Source organism: Pelodiscus sinensis, chromosome 3 (genome assembly GCF_049634645.1).
Source record: "Pelodiscus sinensis isolate JC-2024 chromosome 3, ASM4963464v1, whole genome shotgun sequence".
In the NCBI taxonomy this organism is placed as follows: Eukaryota; Metazoa; Chordata; order Testudines; family Trionychidae; genus Pelodiscus; species Pelodiscus sinensis.
Window position 1 is genome coordinate 137,333,659 of NC_134713.1, and position 19,335 is coordinate 137,352,993.

A 19,335-nucleotide genomic window follows, 5' to 3' on the forward strand; every position below is an offset into this window, starting at 1 on the left:
ATCCCTCAGAGAAGTGGATTTAGCAGAACACCCCTTCCATTGCTGTAGTGTCTCAACACTGCAGTATGTTGACTGCAGGTGCTCTCTTGTCCATAATCCTTGTGCTTCTGGTTGAGGTGGAGTAATAAGAGTTGACAGAGTTGTAATGAATTGACCCATGTTGGCTCAGTTGTTGACCTGTTGATCCAGCCCAGCTAATAGTGAAGACATGCCTAAATCAGGGGTCTCAAATGCCTGGCCCACGGGCCAGCCTGGGCAGGAACAATTGTGCAATCCAGCCCTGTCCATTATTAGTCCTCAAACTCCCCCCATTGGTCCCCATCCCCCAAGCACACGGCTTTGGGGATCACTGGAGGGGCCTGGTGCCACGTGGAGGCAGCGGTTGTATCTCCTCACACTTCCTGTGGTGGCAGGAGCTGAGGAGCAAGTGCACCCACCCAGTTCATTCTGCTTCACCTGCGGCTCCTTCTGCTGTGGAGGGCAGGGAGAGGTACAACCACTGCCGCCGCATGGCGCCAGGCCCCCCAGTAATCCCCAAAGTCAAGTATGTGGGGGACAAGGAGCCATGGGGGGGAGTGATAGCAGGAAGGGATGGAGCTTGGGGGCTAACAGACAGGCCTCTTCCTTGCCCACCAGGAGTCCTGGGCCAGATTGTGCAATCGCTCCAGCTGGGCTGGCCTGCAAGCTGTGAGCTTGAGACTCCTGATCTAAGTGATTCAGTGTGTCAACATGTTCAACTCCAGTGGAAAATAAGTAGAACTACAATGAGGGTTTTGTTAGGCTGGAAGATGCTGCCAGTCTCCATCAACTGTGTCTTTTAACTGCAGAGAATTACATCCAATCATACAATGCCATCAAGCTGAGGGGGCCTTGTCAGGTCAGACAATTATCAGAGGTTAGTTATTATAGAACTATTATTTTTACATCACCACCGATTCGCCCAGCTCCTTGAAAACATGCAAAATCAGCTTCTGTTTCTATGGTTGTTTATTTAGTTAACAAAAAATAAATCTTTGCAGGCACAACATTGTTAAGTTTTGAGGTGCAATCTAGATTAATGAGAGGTTGTATTACTGCCTTCCCTGCAGCCCTGGGTGCTTTAAAGAGCTCTGCTGCTGCAGTTAATTACCTGGGTGCTCCCAGTCAGCATGCACCAAACGCATGTGACAAGCAACCCGGGTTCAGTAATTCTGACTCCAGCAGCCTGCTTGTTATACTGCAGCTACACTCTAGTTGCCACCAGCCTTGTTTACTACTAGTCAAGTGACTCTAACACAGCCCCATGTGCCAGCCAGGGCAGTAAACGAGCAGTCGGGTGTGCAGTTGCCTTGCTCACCTTGCCCTAAGGCTGGGCCTGGTCAGTATTTTAAAATGTGTATTAGAGTTCTAAATACATGAGTAGTATTTCAACCGTATTCAGTAGTAGTAAGTTGCTACATTCATTAATCTCATTGATAATATTCGTAGCATATGGTAGTAATAATCAAGCATTTGCATTTATAATACAGTAATTCCATGAAGGAGAAGGGTCCCAGAGCTCTGGTTCTACCATAAGCCCAAATGTCTACATAGCAGTTTTTAGTCCCACAATCCTAGCTCCTGTCAGCTGACTCAAGCCAATTGGGATAATGATATGGATCTTTTATTCTAGTGTAGATGTACCCAGGGTGCTTGCTTATGCTAGCCTCTTTTATTACTTACTGGAATTTATGATTGTGCCTAATTTCTGTGTATATCAGTTTACGCTTTAACCTTGCAAAAAATTCATTTCCTATATAATAAACGGGCAGATAGATTAGTATAGAGATGGCTACAAGCTTTGGCTTCAGTGTGAGATCTAAGGTGCAACTGATCCGGCGTAAGTACCTGGACCTTTTGGAGCAGGGGTAACCTGAACATTGCTGTGATCTTTGGTGTAAGGGACCATCTTTGGCAAAGATAAGCTTACCCGGATTGCAACATATATCAGCCCTCTCCCCCTCCCCGACAACAGTCCTCTCTGTGACTCCTGGTGTAGGCTGTTGTTATGACTGAGGAACTTACACTTGAAAACTGGTTGCTTAAATCTAAGTGTAAAACTCACAACCAATTTGGGCGTTATGCCCTGTTTCTTAACACTCTGCCCAAAGGGTGCTTGTGCGTCAGGGCAGGATAGCTTGAAGAGAAGGTCCAGGTCTGCCATCTTTAGGCCATTCACTATTTGATATAGTCCTTTCCTATGTAAACAGTTACAACCTTTCCAGTTTCTCCAGGTGAGATTTTTCATGTCGTTAATCATTTTCATCCTTCTCTGAATCCCTTCTAATCCTGCAATATGTTTTTGAGACAGGGTGACTGGTATTTCATACAAGATTCCAGATGAGGCTGTATTACTGATTTATAGAAGGACATTATAATATTTTCCTTATTATTCAGTCCCCCATGCACATCTTCATATTTGCTTTTAAAAAACAATGGAAAACACCTGTGCGTTCAGCAGAGGTCTTCGTTAAGCTGTCTAGAATGGCTCCCTGTCCTGCTTGATACACTTTTAATAACTTTATCGTGTGTGTAACTAGTTTAAATTTTACCTCCGATGCCTATTATTGTGTATTTAATTATATTAAACTTCATTTTCCTTCACCTAGCATGTATAGCTATCACTGAAGTTGCTCACAGTCCTCTTTGATCTCTATTAGCATCAGTAATTTAGCAATTTGCAAATGTTGCTACTTCATTAATCTTTCCTGACCTTTAAATAATTATATTAAGCATTACCGGATCTAGTACAGAACCCTTGATGCCGCCTCCTGTCAACTTTTGGCTAAGATCTTTTACCATCAAATCAATGGACTCTACAAGATCATACAAGGCCTCAGAAAATACAGGATGTGTAGAAGACCACTGATCTAATGAAGATGAAAAATGAGTCCAAACGGAAACCTAGGGGAGTTCCATAACTGTGGACTTTCAGAACATTCGGATCTGGAACAGAGACCAATTCTCAAACTGCTGTCATATTGCGAAGACATGAGATGCTAGGATTTTAATCTCAGAGAAACAAGTTGCCTCTTAGATGGAATATGTTCAAGCTATGTGCAGCTAGCTGGAACTATGAACATACCCTGAAAGATATGAAGAAATAGTAGATCAGGGAGGATGTGGCCCACTTCTAGCATCTGATGTGGAGGAGTGAACACCAAGAGAGGAGAAACTTCTTTGCACTTGGCTAGCCATTCACAGGCTTTGTTTAATCCTAAATTGATAGTGTCAAATTTGCAAATGAATTATAGCTCTGCAGTTTCTCTTTGAAGTCTGTTTTTTTAAAGTTTTTTTGTTGCAGGATGAGTGACACTCTTAGCGGTACCTGAAAAAGTGTTTTGCAATATCATTTTTAATCAGATGAATGGTTGTTGAGAAAGTATTCAGGGAAGACCAGGTTGGATTTCAATCAGATAAATTATGTTTAGACCAGATTTTCACTTTGAGAAGATTGACTGAGAAAGGTTTAGAATGCCAACACTTTCAAATTGCATTGATTTTATGAAAGGATTTAATAGTGTCAACAGAGAAGTACTTTGATATTCCAGAAGATTGTGTCCTGATTCCGTCTGCTGACTTGGCAGACAAAGATTTGATCAGATTAGCAAAGACATGAAATGGTGCAAGAATTTTATGGTTAATGTAAAGCAAGGTTGCTTAGTATCCCCACTTCCCTTCTGTGATGAGAAGAGTGATGGTTGCCGCTGATGCTGGAGAAACTAGATTTTACAGGTGACAATCATACTGGATACCAACATGGATGAAAAAGATTTGTTATGGGCATAAAAGCAGAAGCTACCTAAGTAGGACTTCGTATCTGTATGTAGAAGTTCAAGATTAGTTAGGAAAGAATGGTGAACAATGGCAGATGTGTTTGATGGAGAACAACTTGAATGTTAATGACTCTGTTGCTTTTACTAAAGAGCTGAAGGAAAAATTGGCAAAGCAAGTTGATAAATTTCTCACTTGTCAAACACTTGGAAAAATAAAAAGATTATACAACACTATTACCCTACCAACACTACTGTACGCATCTGAAATGTGGCAGATGTTGGAAGTACACAAACAGAAAGATGCTTTGTTTGAGAAGAATTTAAAAAAACTCACTGATTACAAGATATCTTCAATGTGGACGTGTTGCATTGCACAAGTCAGCAGACTGTGGACTCAGTTAGACAGAGAGGACTATGGTGGTTTGGCTATGTCACAGCAAAAGCACAAGGTATATCTTAAATTGGATTCCATCTGGAGAGAAGAGAAGGCCTGGAGGATAAAGAATGATCAACTGCAGAACAATTGCAAAAATTGTTCTTGCCGCCACTAAGATGACAATTTACAATTGAGTTAAACATCTTGTCTGCACAGGCAGCAATAGGAAAAATGGCTTGCTTCATGTTCCAGAATGCACAGGAGAGTCTAAGTATCAGTTAGTTATAGATGGACATCCCACTAGCCTTATTTACTGTCTCAGAAGTTTCCGAGGGGTAGCCGTGTTAGTCTGTAACTGAAAAAAAATTAAACAAGTTTTTTTTTAAATTTTAAGCGTCTCATGTTTAGGTTCTCTTTATCTCTTATCTTCAAATACTTTTATGAAAGTCTAACTATCTTAATTTCTGCATTCTCAGACAAAAACTAGTAAAATAGATTATGTTTCTGAGCAAATGGTAAGCCATACTGACATTCAAAGATTTAGTATTTGCAGTATTTATCATATTTTATCTTTTCTCCCAGCTTCGTTCCTGCTAAACATTCTTCAAATTTGGCATCCATTTCTTGGCTCTGAGCTTCAGTGAACAGATTCTTCCAATCTTTAACAGTACCTGAAAAAGAGCACTGAAATAAATTAATAATTATTCCCGGAAGTACAAGATCACATCAGGTAGATAACAATCTAATGCTGCCACAAACAGCTGTAAAGGCTGAACTTATTGCCATATTTCAGAAAGGCTTGCAACCTTTATGAATGTGGATGGTGTTCTTAAACTCTTAGACTACGTCTAGACTAGCATGGTTTTCCAAAAATAATTTTAACGGAAAAGTTTTCCATTAAAAGCATTTTCGGAAAAGAGCATCTAGATTGGCAGGACGCTTTTCCGCAAAAGCACTTTTTGTGGGAAAGCGTCCATGCCCAATCTAGACGCGCTTTTCCGCAAAAAAGCCCCGATCGCCATTTTCGCAATCAGGGCTTTTTTGCGGAAAACAAATCTCAGCTGTCTACACTGGCCCTTTTGCGCAAAAGGGACTTTTGCCCGAACGGGAGCAGCATAGTATTTCCGCAAGAAGCACTGATTTCTTACAGTAGAACATCAGTGCTTTTGCGGAAATTCAAGCAGCCAGTGTAGACAGCTGGCAAGTTTTTCCGGAAAATCAGCCGCTTTTCCGGAAAAACTGGCCAGTCTAGACACAGCCCACACGTATTATATAGCAACAAGAGCCCTATCAGAAAAAGAAGGGTTAAAGAAAACCCTTTGCACTGCATTTTACAGGTATATGTGCATGCACCTTCTACAACCACGGCATGTTCCACAGAGCTAATATTTTGAAAGAACAGCTTTCCATGCCTGAATGATCATCTGGCTAAGGATGGGCCATTTTCAAGAGAAGAAAATCTGCTATGAATTAAACAGATTAATTCTACATTTGGAAGCTCCTAAAAAGGTCACAACAGTTATGTACCTTATCAAGCCATAAACATGTTAATTAGCTCCCATGACCAATTTTGATTCCTGCTCTCAGCTCTTTGATATCATTACTCTGTATAAATGTACCTTTTCTGAAGAGGACGGGAGCAAATTTGCCATGTGTTTCTTGGGATTTGTTGCTCATGGATTCGAAGGTTGCATTCTCTGCAATAGTCTGAATCTTTTCCTCAGGGAGACAAAATCCCAAAAAATCAGCTATTTGTTTCACTCCTCCATATAAGTTCTGAAAAACAAGAATGTGCCAGAGTGATTGATGACTAAGAGCAAACATGCCAGAAATGTTTTCCTCAGTCTTGTCAAATGACTGAGGTCATTGATATTCTGATCCATACAAAAGGCAGAACATTAGAGAAGTATATTAAGTTCAGGAGGTTCCAGGAACAGCATTTACTTTAGATAAGATTTTGGAATGTGCTTTCTTTGCTCAAATGGCAAAATGTAAGTGAATGTGCTCGATCCTCTGCATGTCTCGATTTTAGTACTAATTATTGCCTGGCTGCGTCTAGACTGTCATGATTTTGTGCAAATACTTTTAACAGAAAAGTTTTTCCGTTAAAAGTATTTGCGCAAGAGAGCGTCCATACTAGCATGTGCCTTTGCGCAAAAGATTTGCTTTTGCGCAAAAGCATCTGTGCCAGTGTAGACGCTCTCTTGCGCAAGAAAGCTCCGATGGCCATTTTAGCCATCGGGCCTTCTTGCGCAAGAAATTAACTTGTCTGTCTACACTGGCCCTCTTGCGCAAGAATACTTGCGCAAGAGGGCTTACTCCGATGCTCCCGCTCAGGGATATTTGCACAAGAACCACTGATTTTGTACAGTACAAAGTCAGTGTTTTTGCGCAAATACTCGCGGCCAGTCTAGACACAGCCCCTTTGTTCCCTCTAATATTTCCCAACTCTGGACAGAATGAATTTTCTTATGTGCACCACTGTGGAGGGGATGTGCACCTTCTTATTGCTGCACATAACAAAATTCACATGGCAGGAGTGGGGCAAAGGGTTCTAAATACGGGGGAGAGGGGGATTCAGGGCTGGGGCAGAAGGTTGGGGTGCAGGAGTATAAGTGCTCCAGCTGGGGATGCAGACTCTAGGGTGAGGGTGGAGTTGAGAGGCTCAGGGTTGGGACAGAGGGTTGGGGTGCAAGGTCTCTGGCTGGGGGTATAAACTCTGGGGAAGGACTGTGGGCTGGCATGCCAGAGGAAGTACAGGCTCTGGCCTGGGGATGAAGCCTTGGGAGGTACCAGAGTGTTCAGGACTCAGGGGAGACAAAATGGGTTAGGGAGGGCTCAGCTTACCTTGGTTGCTCTCTGCTAGGATAGCAAGGAGAGATTCCCTTTCGCCGGATCCAGCACCTTCAGGGCTAGGGGAAAGATCTCTCCCTACTGCAGCCCTGAACCCCTGTGCAAGGCTTAATGTGTGTGTGGCAGCACAGCTTCTTAGGGGGAACCTAGATTACTACTGATAACATTTATCTAGCAGCATCAATTAGTATTGTTCTGTACCAATATTGATATTATCTAACCTGGAAAATTTAGTTTAAAATCCTCAAACTGCAAACATGGACATGCTTAATTTCAAGCATGTGAATAGTCTCACTGAATTCAATGGGACCACTCTCATGCACATGCTTAATGTTGCAGGGACAAAAATGTTTTCATGCTTGAGGAGGGAGTTGGGCTGCCGTTAAAAGATCTATTAGCAAATGGGGAAAACCAGCTGCAACATCATATACCTGTTCTCTGCTCAATATGGTTTTGATTGGGAGAAAATGAAAACCTGACAAGGCAAGATGCTTGAGAATGTAAATGAAGGGAGCAATTCTACAATCAGAACCAAGTACATGACCCAATAGGGCCTTTCCATTTTTAAATTTCTACACTAATTTACCTCTTTCATGTCTTCATATGTTATTATCATTATATTCTCTTCATCCATATGTTTGTTCCAGGCAAGAGCATGGTCAAAATACGAGCTCCAGCAGACTACAATGAAGTTAAGGCAGACAGGTCAAAGACAGAGGTATATTTAAATTACTCCATTTACATGGGAACTTCAAGATAGAGTCCTGGAGAGCTGAGATCTTCTAATCCTTCAGTGCTCTGTTCTTTGTTGGTGGTGGTTTGTTATTGTGGGGCAGATGTTATTTTGGAAATCATTCACTCCAGACTTGACTTTTCATTTCTCTTTTTTAATAAGCAAACCATATAGTTTCTACAGGACACGTTTTTTTTAAATCTGTTTACAACAAATTAATTATTGAATATATTTTGTAGTAATCAGTAACAGCCATGTGTTATGTTTAGTCTGTCACATAACCAGGCTAATCCTGCATATGCGAAATAGGAAAGTTTAAAAAAATTAGCCTAACAACAGATTAAAGGTCTTGCAAACATTCACCATATGAATAATTTTCTTTACTTTAGTGGAATTATTAATGAGAGTAAATTTTACTCATGTGTATAAGTGTTTGCAGGTGTAGATCCTTAGAAACTATTAACAATTAGCTTCTGTTTTCCAATAATCATGTCACTGATTATTAGCTATATTAAACTTCCTCCATTTGTTGCAGAAGCTGTCAAGAAACTTATTATGGTTTCCTGATTCTCTGCCCAGCTCAGACCTGGCTCCAAGGTAACTTCAAGCAGCTTAAAGCCTACTTTAACCTAAGGTAAATGGCAAGGTCCCCAAGGGACTATTTGCCAGTTAAGGTTAGTTATCTGACACTACCACTTTGCCAAATTTAGCAGGAGAGCAGTACAAGCAGCAAGTATGTCAGCTTTCTATCCATGGAGAGCTCTCCTACATCAGAGGATTTCTCAGCTGGCCAGATCTAGCTGATTTTTGGTATCTTTCCTGACATAACTGCACAAAAAGGGGTGAAATAAAGAGACTTTGCCTATATTGTACATGGACACAGCAATGTTCCTGAAATGCACCTCAGCATCGAGCAGCTTGTCTAACAGAGGGTGGCTCAATATTTAGCTAAAATGCAGTTCTCTGCAAAATGAGTATGTAAAACAAGGCAGCTTCTTACTCAAGAGGTCTGTGTCCCTGAGTGTATGCAGTGCCCTCTCTGCTTACACAAGGAAAGACAATACATCTTTAATGCTTTTCGCTCCTTTTAGCTCTGCCAAATCAGCAGTTAGGAGCCTATGAGCTGGAATCTATTCCATCTTGTGCTGCATCATCAAAACAGCTTGCCAAAAGTGGAACTAGGGTTGCCAGGTGTCCGGTTTTCACCCAGTCTGTCGGTTATTTGGGTCCCCCATCAGATTAAAAAAAAACAGAAAATACCAGACATATGAAATGTCTAGTATTTCCTGTTTCCCACGGATGGAAGCCCAGGGGGACGATTTTCCTCTGCCGCATCTGGCAGAGGTGTGAGGAGCACGGGGCCATTTAAAGGTGCAGCGCCCCCTTTTTTTTTTGGCTTAACTTTGGTCCCGTCTCCCCCCCCCCCTTTTTTTTTCCTCAACAGAATTTTTTCCAAGTGTTTTCTTTTGGGGGAGGAAGGGAGGTGTCAGTATGTTTTGTTAAACCATTTGGCAACCCTAATTGCAACTACAGGCCAATGGGGTTGTGCATATGTTACTAAGGGTGCAGTCTGGCCTGCAGAGTCCTGCTCGCTAGTGGCAGTGGTGAAGAAGAAAAGAGCCCAAGTTGATTCATAAATCCTAGATGGAATTTGAGGAGCCAGCAGTGACATAAAACATTATTTAATTTTAGCATGGAACTTTAGATCTGAAGGTAACAAGGAGAAATGCACAAAATCTATAACATTTTTACAGTCTCCTTTCTTCCCCCTTTACAAGAGAACTTCTCTTGAAATGCAAGTTACTCTCATGGTTTTCCTTGAGACTGTTTCAGCCTGATTGCTATGGAGCTCCCTGACATGACAGGATTTCTGCAATTCATGTCTGTTCCCATTGTTTTGATTATGTGAACTTTCTATGGAATACTGTTTCCTCCCCGCATACTAGTACTATTTATCAGCAGATGATATTGAGACTAATGCTGGAGTTCTTCAGTTTACAGAAAGGGGTTTATCTATTCAGTTGTATCACAAACCACTGCTCGATTATACATAAAGAGCCAAATTTTCAAGTGTGCCTAAGGGACTTAGAAAACTTAAATCCTACTTTCAAAAGTGATTTGGATATTATAGGCAGACAGGTGCCTGGTAGAATTTTCAAAAGTGCTTGAAGTCTGTGGGAATTAGGCACGTAGGTGCTTTTTAAAATATCACTAGGTATCTACCTGCATTTGTAGGCACTTATATCCCTTCAAAAGTCTGACTTTGAGTTGATCTAAAATGTGTATCTATGCTCAGAGATTCAAAGCAAGAGGGGAAAAAGGAGCTGACAGCAAAAGGGTATGTGCTCCTTCATAAGATGAGAAATCACAAGAAAGGTTATGCCTTCCAGAAGGGAAAGTAAAGCTGGAATTTAGCCTCAGCATGTTAGGGACAGTACCCTTTCTACTGTACTGCCCTCTGACTATGCAAATAGCTCTAAAGCGATGCTATCCATTGTGAGCACCATACCAAGGTTGGAGAAGAGAGAAGCACCTTCAACTCCTCAGCTCCAAGTCCCCAAACCAGATCATTACTTTGAATCCATTTGGGATTAATTTTAACAGGAGGGCCACAGATTCCCATTTTGGGCTGTGGACCAAAGGAGAGTTGAGAACATTGTAATACAGGCCTTGTGCATGCCACTGAGAAACACTGCAAAGATCTAATAACTGTACCTTCTCCACTCATGAACTTCTGAAAGAACTCATCCCAGGAGCTGATAGTTGGAAGCCCAGGATTGTTGTTGTAGAAGTGGTAATATGATACCGCTGCATCTTTTGGATTTCGAAATATCACCACTATCTTTAGAAACAACAAAGACAAATGAGTCTTTGGTATTTTAAGGTAACCTTTGATCTCAAGAGTCCTGCATTAAAATATATATATCAGCTCTTACAGGAACTGAAATTTGGAAAGTGAGACCCCAATCCTGCAAACTGATTTGTGCGGGCAGACTTTACACCTTCATGGAGCAATAAGGGCTCTCTCATACCGGGTCACTTTGCAGAACTGGTATTTAAGATGTGACCTCTACATGTGAATTGCAAACAGCAATCAGTAAAAAAAATCAATTCCATTTACTACCCTGTTATAATGAACAATGTTGGATTGTGGGATCTGAGGAAGTCAAGTAGAGCTACAGAACTGGTCTTCAGTTAAATGCTTTTTCACCAGAAAATGCTGACTGGCCAAAAGTTTTCCCAGAAATGTCTTTATTTCTTGTTAATATGGGAGGAAGGGAGACACAAACATAGCGAAGCGAAGATCCCGTGTTAGGCATTCAACCGGGAAATTACTGACACAGGTTTGAGTCCATTATTTTTTCTCTTTTTCCCTTTTTCTTTCCCTCTCTCTGGTTTTTCATCAAAATATTCAAAATTTCTTAGTTACATTCCAATACCAAAACCTTGCATTTTTTGTGAAACTGAATTCTTGTTTTCCAGGCAATCCTACAAAAAACTTTTACCGGGGAAAACTGGGAGTTGCTTGGAAAGTGGATAATATCCACCATTATTAAAATGCTCACTTACCTTTGCTTTAATGTCAAAAACAGCCTTGGGGATATTATCATAATGGAGATGTGTGATAAAAACACGTGGCGAGGACGAATTTTTTATTTTCTAAATCAAAATAAGAAGTATATGTGTAAAAAAGGGGAACCACAATTTTTCTACCTCAAATATATTGACTATTTACAATATGTATACATTTAATCTAAAAATCTCTTTTGCGTGAATATATTGTTTATTGGTAACTGTAGTGTCTGTTCCCGGTTCTTCTCATCCTTCATAAATGTCATCTAGAGGACATTGTTATTAAAACCTAATTTCTTGCAAAACTGCATTGTTTTTAAGCAGATTTGAAAATTGTCCCAAAACAGTAGCATAGAAAGGCCAGATAGTTAAAGAAAAAACTGTTTACATTGTTCTTTCGATTAATTCATAATGACTGTAAAGGTCTCGCTTTTATGCCATTTTATGTGTGAACATTTAGGCCCAAAGCAACAGAAACAGAGCATGCACTTGTGACTGCTGCTGCAGAAAACATATACAGGGGGACTCTACACCCTCCTGTGAACTTTAGACAAGAGCTTCAGACGGGGTGATGGAAAAAATAAGCATTAACAGTGAATTTTCTCATGTAGTAAATAGAGAATATATATTAGGGGGGGCCATATTGGCTACCCCCGTGTAATTTGTACTAGCCACTGCTTTTCTCCTGTGCACCAGTTGCTCTATTTGTAGGATTCTCTTTCAGGCCTGCAACACTGTCTCAGATTTAACTTTGGTTTTGTCCCATGCTATCAGCCCACATGTGTCTTAACTAAGGTTCTCAAATATTTTCGAACACTAATGAATAAAGTCTCACAGCATCCCTAAGACAAAAACAAATAATATCTCTGTTTTACACGAGGACATTGAAGAGGAGAGTTAAATGTCTTACCTGAAGACAGATCCAGTGCTCTCCTAACCAATGTTCTCTCTAATCTTTTCCATTCATGTGCAGAATGCACTTTAATGTGCATCAAGGCATGTGTGAATGTGCATCACCAGTAGAAACAAAAAACCTAGCTGTGGGTGCTCTGCTAATCAGCTGGGCAGCATATGAATCTCTCCTGAACGGCCGCACAAGCACACAGCTTATAGGGAACACTGCTCCTATCTGACTCCTACATTACTTTTAAACCCACTTAAAGAAAAGTTTGTTTATCAGGTGTCACTATACATGGTTTGCATTATATTACACACATATAGCCATATAGTGATAGAAATGTAGCCGTGTTAGTCTGGGGTAGCTGAAGCAAAATGCAGGACAATGTAGCACTTTAAAGACTAACAAGATGGTTTATTAGATGATGAGCTTTCGTGGGCCAGACCCACTTCCTCAGATCTGAGGAAGTGGGTCTGGCCCACGAAAGCTCATCATCTAATAAACCATCTTGTTAGTCTTTAAAGTGCTACATTGTCCTGCATTTTGATATAGCCATATACACTGTTAAGAGTCACATGTTCCCCTGATCCTGCAAATACTTAGGCGTAGGCTTAATTTTACTTAAAAAAAAAAAAATCGCACCTTAAACTAGGATAGATAAAAACCAGGAATAATCAGCTAATGGTTTCATTAATCTTTTCTCCTCATAAGATTATGAAATATGTTTAAAATACCAGCATTCAAAATTTATACTAAGAATCTGAAATTCTACTACAGTGATACAAAGTCCAGATTAGAGTTAAAATCAACTTCTGTTCTTTTTGTACACTAAAATAAATTTCACTTCAAATCACACTCATTTGCCTGTGTTTGAAGATAATATATTCCTACATGTAAAAAGTAATTGAGAATTAACTTCAAATTTCTTGATGTGGAAGTGTATCTCTCATTTGTAAAGTGTTTTGTACTTTAATAACATAGAGACATTTAAAAATACTGTCTGCTAAAAATAAGCTTAATGAGACCTGAAATTTGTCTGGTGCTGACCTGAAATTTGTCTGGTGCTCCAAATTCAAGCATTTGTACAAGCTCTATTGGTGATGCCTCCTCCTTTTTCTTTGAAGTTGCAGATGTCAAGTCATTTAAAATTTGTCGAACCCAGTTAGTTCCTGAAACAAAAAATAACTGCTAGAAGGTGCCAAGAGGGGATTTCAGACCGGCACCCTGTTAAATATCCAGCATAACTTTCTAAACAGCCATATATAACTTGTAGATGCTCCAGATAACTTATAACAGTTATAGATAAATAATATATAGACAAAAGTCTGATTTTTACACTGGTGTTTCTTTAATGCAACATTAAAGGTGGAGAAATCTTGTGCTTTGGTAATTATAAGCTACATATTCCCCCAACAACTGTACTTTATTTACACTATGTGCATTTAATGGCAACCCTTATAAGCATTTAAAGGCTGCTGCTTCTGCTACATACAGTTTGTGAACACCGTGCAAGTATATGCCTACATTGCAATAAAACCCCCATGGCACCCACACTCTGGCTACGTCTACACTGGCACCCTTTTCCGGAAATGCTTAAAACGGAACAGTTTTTCTGTTACAAGTATTTCCGGAAAAGAGTCCGTGCCAATGTAGACGCGCTTTTCCGCAAAAAAGCCCCGATCGTCATTTTCGCGATCAGGGCTTTTTTGCGGAAAAGATTACTGTGCTGTCTACACTGGCCCTTTTCCGGAACAGTTTTTCCGGAAAAGGACTTTTGCCCGAACGGGAGCAGCATAGTTTTTCCGGAAAAACAATGACGATTTTACATTAGATCATCATTGCTTTTCTGGAAAAGCAAGCGGCCAGTGTAGACAGCTCACAGCTTATTCCGGAAAAGCGGCTGCTTTTCCAGAATAAGTGGCCCAGCGTAGACACAGCCGTCAGGCTTATGTGGCTAAAAACAGCAGTGTAGATGTTTGGATTCAAGAGAGCCTGGGCTCTGAAACCGCACAAAGGTCTCACAAACCAGGCTCTAGGCCCACACAGATATCTATACTGCTAGTTTTAGCTTCATATCCCAACACCCGTGAGTTTGAATCCATTGACCTAGGCTCCAAGGCTTGGTGAAACACATTTGTTATTGCAGTGTAGATGTACTCATGGTGGCTTAGACCCTGTTGCGATAAGGTGGAGGGCACCTTCACAGCAAGCTAAAGAATGGAGAAGTGAAGATAACAGATTTAAGCAATTTCTCTGAAACACTCTCACAGTCACAAAATTCCTGCACTGGGAAAGCCCAATTCGAGCCCCTTCTTCTCATCAGGAAGAAGGAAAAATTCAACTGGGAATGTAGGTGAGTATCTTATATACTAAGCTAAACGTTCACAGATTCCAGGGCCAGAAAGAACCTATTCCTAGGACATACTTTTAGAAAAACATAATCTGCCCCCTTCCCTGAACAAGTCATTTTGTGCCGTTAGATACCGGATACTGTAGATACTGGATCAGGCCCTATAAACAACACAGTTTGGACAGTGCCTATCTCAGGAGTGGGCACTAATTTTAGACGAGGGGCTCACTTCACTAATTTTTTAAGTGGCCCCAGGCCACCCTAAAGGGGCAGAGCCGCAGGCAGAAGGGGCAGGGTCAGGACACTCCCATGTTCCCCTTCCCACAGATCCTGATTGGCCTGAGGCTGGGGGAGCATGTGAAGTCTTTACCCCCGCCTTCCCACCCCCTAGAGAGAACTGCCAGCTGTTCTGAACAGCTGGCAGTTCCTTCTAGGCAACCACCCGCTTGCAGGGCAGGAGGAGATTTCACAAGCTCCTCCACCTCCAGGCCAAAGAGGGGCTGGGGGCGGGAGGAGCACGCAAAGTCTCTCACTCCTCACCTCCACCCTGCAAGGGGTACACGGCACTTGCAAGGAGGGGGCAGGGAGCGAGAGACTTTGCGCACTCCTGCAGCCCCCAGGCTCTGATTGGCCTGGAGGCAGGGGAGTGGCAGAGTATCCATGGGCTGGATCTACCAGCTTGGCAGGCTGGATCTGCCCCACCGAGGCCCCTTTACCCATCCCTCTGGCTTGAGGATCACACTAAGGCATTTGGGTGCTTCCATGAGGCATCAGTGTATTTGCCCAGAGGAAGAAACATAGGTGTCTAGGAAACTTACAGCAAAAGTTAGGTGTTGAGTAAATTTACGTGTCTATAGGATTAAGGGGGGATGATTGGATGATGCCTAAAAGTAGGGCTTTGGTGCATAAACATGGAATTTGCACACCTACATTCCTTTATGGCCTTGGCCTAAGCTAACACTAAACTAAATACTACCAAGTCTTCTGAAAAAATCATCAGCCTTGGGCTGAATACTACATTGATAAGGGAACTGAACAACATGTATCTCCAAAAGTAGTGTGTGAGGGGGGAGAGTCTACCAGGCAGGAGAGCAAGTTGGAACATGAAGGTTTAAGTCCCATCGTGGATTTTGGTTTCCCAGCTAGGAGCATTTCCACGACACAAGGCAAACAGGAGTAACTACTATCAGACCCATAAAAAAAAAAGAGGCTGATTTGTTTTCACAAAAAGAGGAAACTGGATATGGTTAAAGAAAACCAGGACAGTGAGCTCTGGAGGTATAAGAGATGCCTTTTTTCTTTCTTTACAGTTTACTTTTAAGCTACATTAAGAGAACATGGACAGAGATTTCCTGGATTTGTATAATTTTGGCTGAATAAAAACCCTATAAATTAACTGGAAATTTTACCTGGATCTCTTATGAACAATCTCTCTACAATTGCTCATCTTATGGCTCTGCCAGGAAAAAAAAAAGATTCAGCTCCAAGAATAGTTTCTTTAGTAAATGGAGTTATAATGTAAGTGCTTTTTTTTTATCCATGTCTATATGTTGCAAGGACAAAAGTATAGTTTTTTATAGACACACTGGTTAAAACCACTATATATTTTAAAGAGTTTGTCTGTATGATGAACTCCTCCTCCTAAATGGTAAGCTAGGACCACAACATTTGGCATACAATTTATCATGACTTAAAAACAATGTAAGAGTTTGGTTGTGCCAGGAAAATTGGATGTCCCTGGAATGGAATTGCTTCTCATAAAAACCAAACAGAAAAGAGAATCATCAAATTAAGTACAGTCCTCAAAATTGACATAACTGAGTGCATGTTGAAAGAGACTGAACCAAGATGAGCCAGAAAAATAGGATGAACCTGGAATAGGTTTGCTTTTCAATAAACCATACAGGAAAGAGATAAAATGGAGAAATTTTGAGTAAAGCTCTGTTTTGGTACAGCTAAATCAGTGCTTTTGGACTGAAAACTAGAAGAAAATATTACTGGAAACCAAATTAACTATAGCCCTTTTATGTTATAACATTGTGAGCGATTAGAGTTTATAGGGATGAAGAAAAAAAAATACTTGATGGAATTCCCATTTTAAAATATTTACTAACAAAAATTAAACATTTTAATAATCCCTTTTTAAAGAAATCTGAAATAAAAATGTACTTCATAAAAATAGCATTGTATTTTTGAAAATATCATCATTTAAATAAAGCACACACATTCTCCTATTATTTTCCAAAACAAAAACTGAATTGAGTTATGGACCCACAAATGCCAGGTATATCTGCTAGTTTCCTATATAATTTGAACAAAGATCACCTATTAGCCAGTCAGATTCCCATTCAATTGCCTTAGAAGAATCTTCTTTTTCTCCTCCATCAACTAAATTATTCTTCACAATATGTGCTACCAAGTCCTTCCTTTCAGAATCCCATCTCAAATTCATGTCAATTTACAGTGGGATTTTCAAAAGTGCTGAGCATTGGCTTAACTTCAATGGGAGCTGATTCCCTTCATTACCTGTGTCTCAACCATCTTATGGTCTCTGTTCTAAACTAGTGGCGTGGACTGTGCTTCATTATACCTTTGCATAGCTTCAAGCCTGCCAAGAGTGAATTATTATTGTAACAAAAGTTTTGGGAACAGTTCAGAGTCTGTCCTGGCTCTGCATTCTGTTGACTGACCCCCGTTACTTAACCATATACCATTCTAATGATACATATGCAGAAAAGGGATGAAGTAGAGCAGCTATAAGAAGCACTTAAGATTTCCTGATAGTTGTACAATTAAGAGCTCTATAACCCTGCACGATTGTTTGTATTTGTTGTCCCACATCCAACAGCATGCCTCTATCCTGGTAGTAAAATCACTGCTACGTTAACCAGAAATTTGATATTATGCAAGAGGAAAGAACGCTGGCTCACTGATACGCTGCTTCTCTGTGGCAAATGAGGGATTTACTGCGTGTAGCATTTGAGTCTCAGCGCTTTTCTGCATTCTTAGTAAATGATCACGCGGATTTGACATCTAAGCACTTTTCCTTTCAAGTCTGCACCAACCAGCAGCCACACTCACCACATTTAGGATAGGCGACTAGGATCACATCATCTTTTCTGAATTCCATCCGTTCCAAGGCTTGGAAGTTCTCAGCGGAACATAACCCGCCAGGGTAAAGCACCCCCTTGAAGGTGATCAACAGCTCCTCGGGTTTTTTTTCTTTAACGCTCTCAAAAAACTGGTTTATTTCCCTAAGAATGGGGTTCGAAGCCATGGCTGGACTTTGCTGCGCCGTTTGCCGTTGCAGCGAGCAAAACTGCAACTTCTCCAAATTTGCGACCGGACTCCGCCCTTTAACTGTGTCTCCAGTTTTCTTTGTGGTGGGGGGGGGGGGGGAAGGGTTGACGAGAATCTCTTACATACAATCTCACTGGCTTATCCACTGCCTAGCCCCCTTTTCTCTGCCCAATAAGAAAAAAATCACAACCACAGCAAGTCTTGAATGACAAGCTTCTGGGATGAACTCTGGACCTTGAACTGATGCCCCCTAGCGCGGAGGATTGCGCGGAAGGGCCCGCTTTGCGAATGGCCCTGGGAGGCATAAGTAAACAGCGTGGTAAGGGAGAGAAACAAACGGTGTGAGTCCAATCCCTTAACCTCCACGTGGTATGATAACGCCCTTTGGCCTAACCCCGGTTGTAAAGTTTCCCCCGGATCTCTGGAATCTGGGAGTAGCCGCTGCTCGCGTGAGAACCACAACTTGCAAAACTGGCTGAGTCACCGCAATAAAAGGAAATAAAAGGAGAACTAAAGGAGGGGAGGGGGACTGTGTTCGGATCTCCTAGTAAAGACTGTGCCTAACTTTCTCCTATAAGCCTCAGAGGAGTAACCTGTTAGTCTGTAACTTTAAAAACCAGTAATCCTGTGGCACAGCTGAGCTTCTCCTCCAAGATTAATAATGATACCTAAAACCCTCACATGGCAAAAACCAACCAGACAGCCTTCATTATGATACCTGGATATCCCAATTTCTAGTATTAACCCTCCAAGAAGTGGGCTGTGCCCACGAACACTCAGGATACCATCTACATGTTTTGTTAGTCTTCACAGTGCTACTAGACTATTTGTTGTTTTTTAAGTTTTTCCTGTTACAGACTTACTTGCTACTCTGAAGCTTCGCCACATAAGAGCCTGTCATATCCACCAAGGACTCAAGAGAATCCAATCAAGCCCGTTCAGCAGCATTCTTTAGAGACTCCACACTGCAGAAACAGGCTAGAAATCAATTTTACTATGTCCACTGGTGGAATACCATAGAACAAGCTGGAGGAGTGAGGGGTGATCTCATCCCTGCCCTGTAGCCCTGGGTGCCTTACTATGCCTTGCTGTAGTAGCAAGCTCCTGGCCACTCAAAGTCTTTTAGCATGCAAGCCACACTTGAAGTACCTGCTTGTGACTGTAGCCTGCTAGCTACACAGAGCTCTGACCTGTGCTGATCAGTATATCATTTGAGCCTATTTCAGCACCTTCATTTGTACCCAGTCTGGCACCTCTGAACTTGGCAGTTCATGGTTCTAGTACCTCCAGGCTTATTGCATCAGTTCTTTCATGTGATTCAAGCAGCAGCACAACCCTTCCCCTCCACTCACACATCACTTGGCTGCCAGAGGAACATCCCCAGAGCATTACATGGTTGCTTGCGTGACACTTGAATTTCGCCACCCCAGCACTCTGGCACCACTTTCATTACAAATT

At 41.3% G+C, this 19,335-nt stretch overlaps 1 protein-coding gene across 2 annotated transcripts; it reads right to left on the reverse strand.

The window, feature by feature from the left end:
• Positions 1–729: 729 nt before the first annotated feature.
• LOC102450189 (sulfotransferase 6B1-like) lies at positions 730–18,259 on the reverse strand. 2 transcript variants are annotated; one of them, XM_025188781.2, is made up of 7 exons: positions 17,659–18,259; positions 13,275–13,396; positions 11,327–11,416; positions 10,472–10,598; positions 7,610–7,704; positions 5,790–5,946; positions 730–4,854 (listed from the first exon to the last, which is right to left on the reverse strand). In XM_025188781.2, the coding sequence occupies exons 1-7, from the start codon at positions 17,852–17,854 to the stop codon at positions 4,832–4,834; spliced, it is 810 nt and encodes a 269-aa protein (XP_025044566.1). In that variant the 5' UTR covers positions 17,855–18,259; the 3' UTR covers positions 730–4,831. The 2 variants fall into 2 exon arrangements, with proteins under 2 accessions (XP_025044566.1, XP_006131365.1); XM_006131303.4 differs by having other exon boundaries at positions 730–4,841; positions 17,659–18,251.
• Between the last annotated feature and the right edge of the window lie 1,076 nt (positions 18,260–19,335).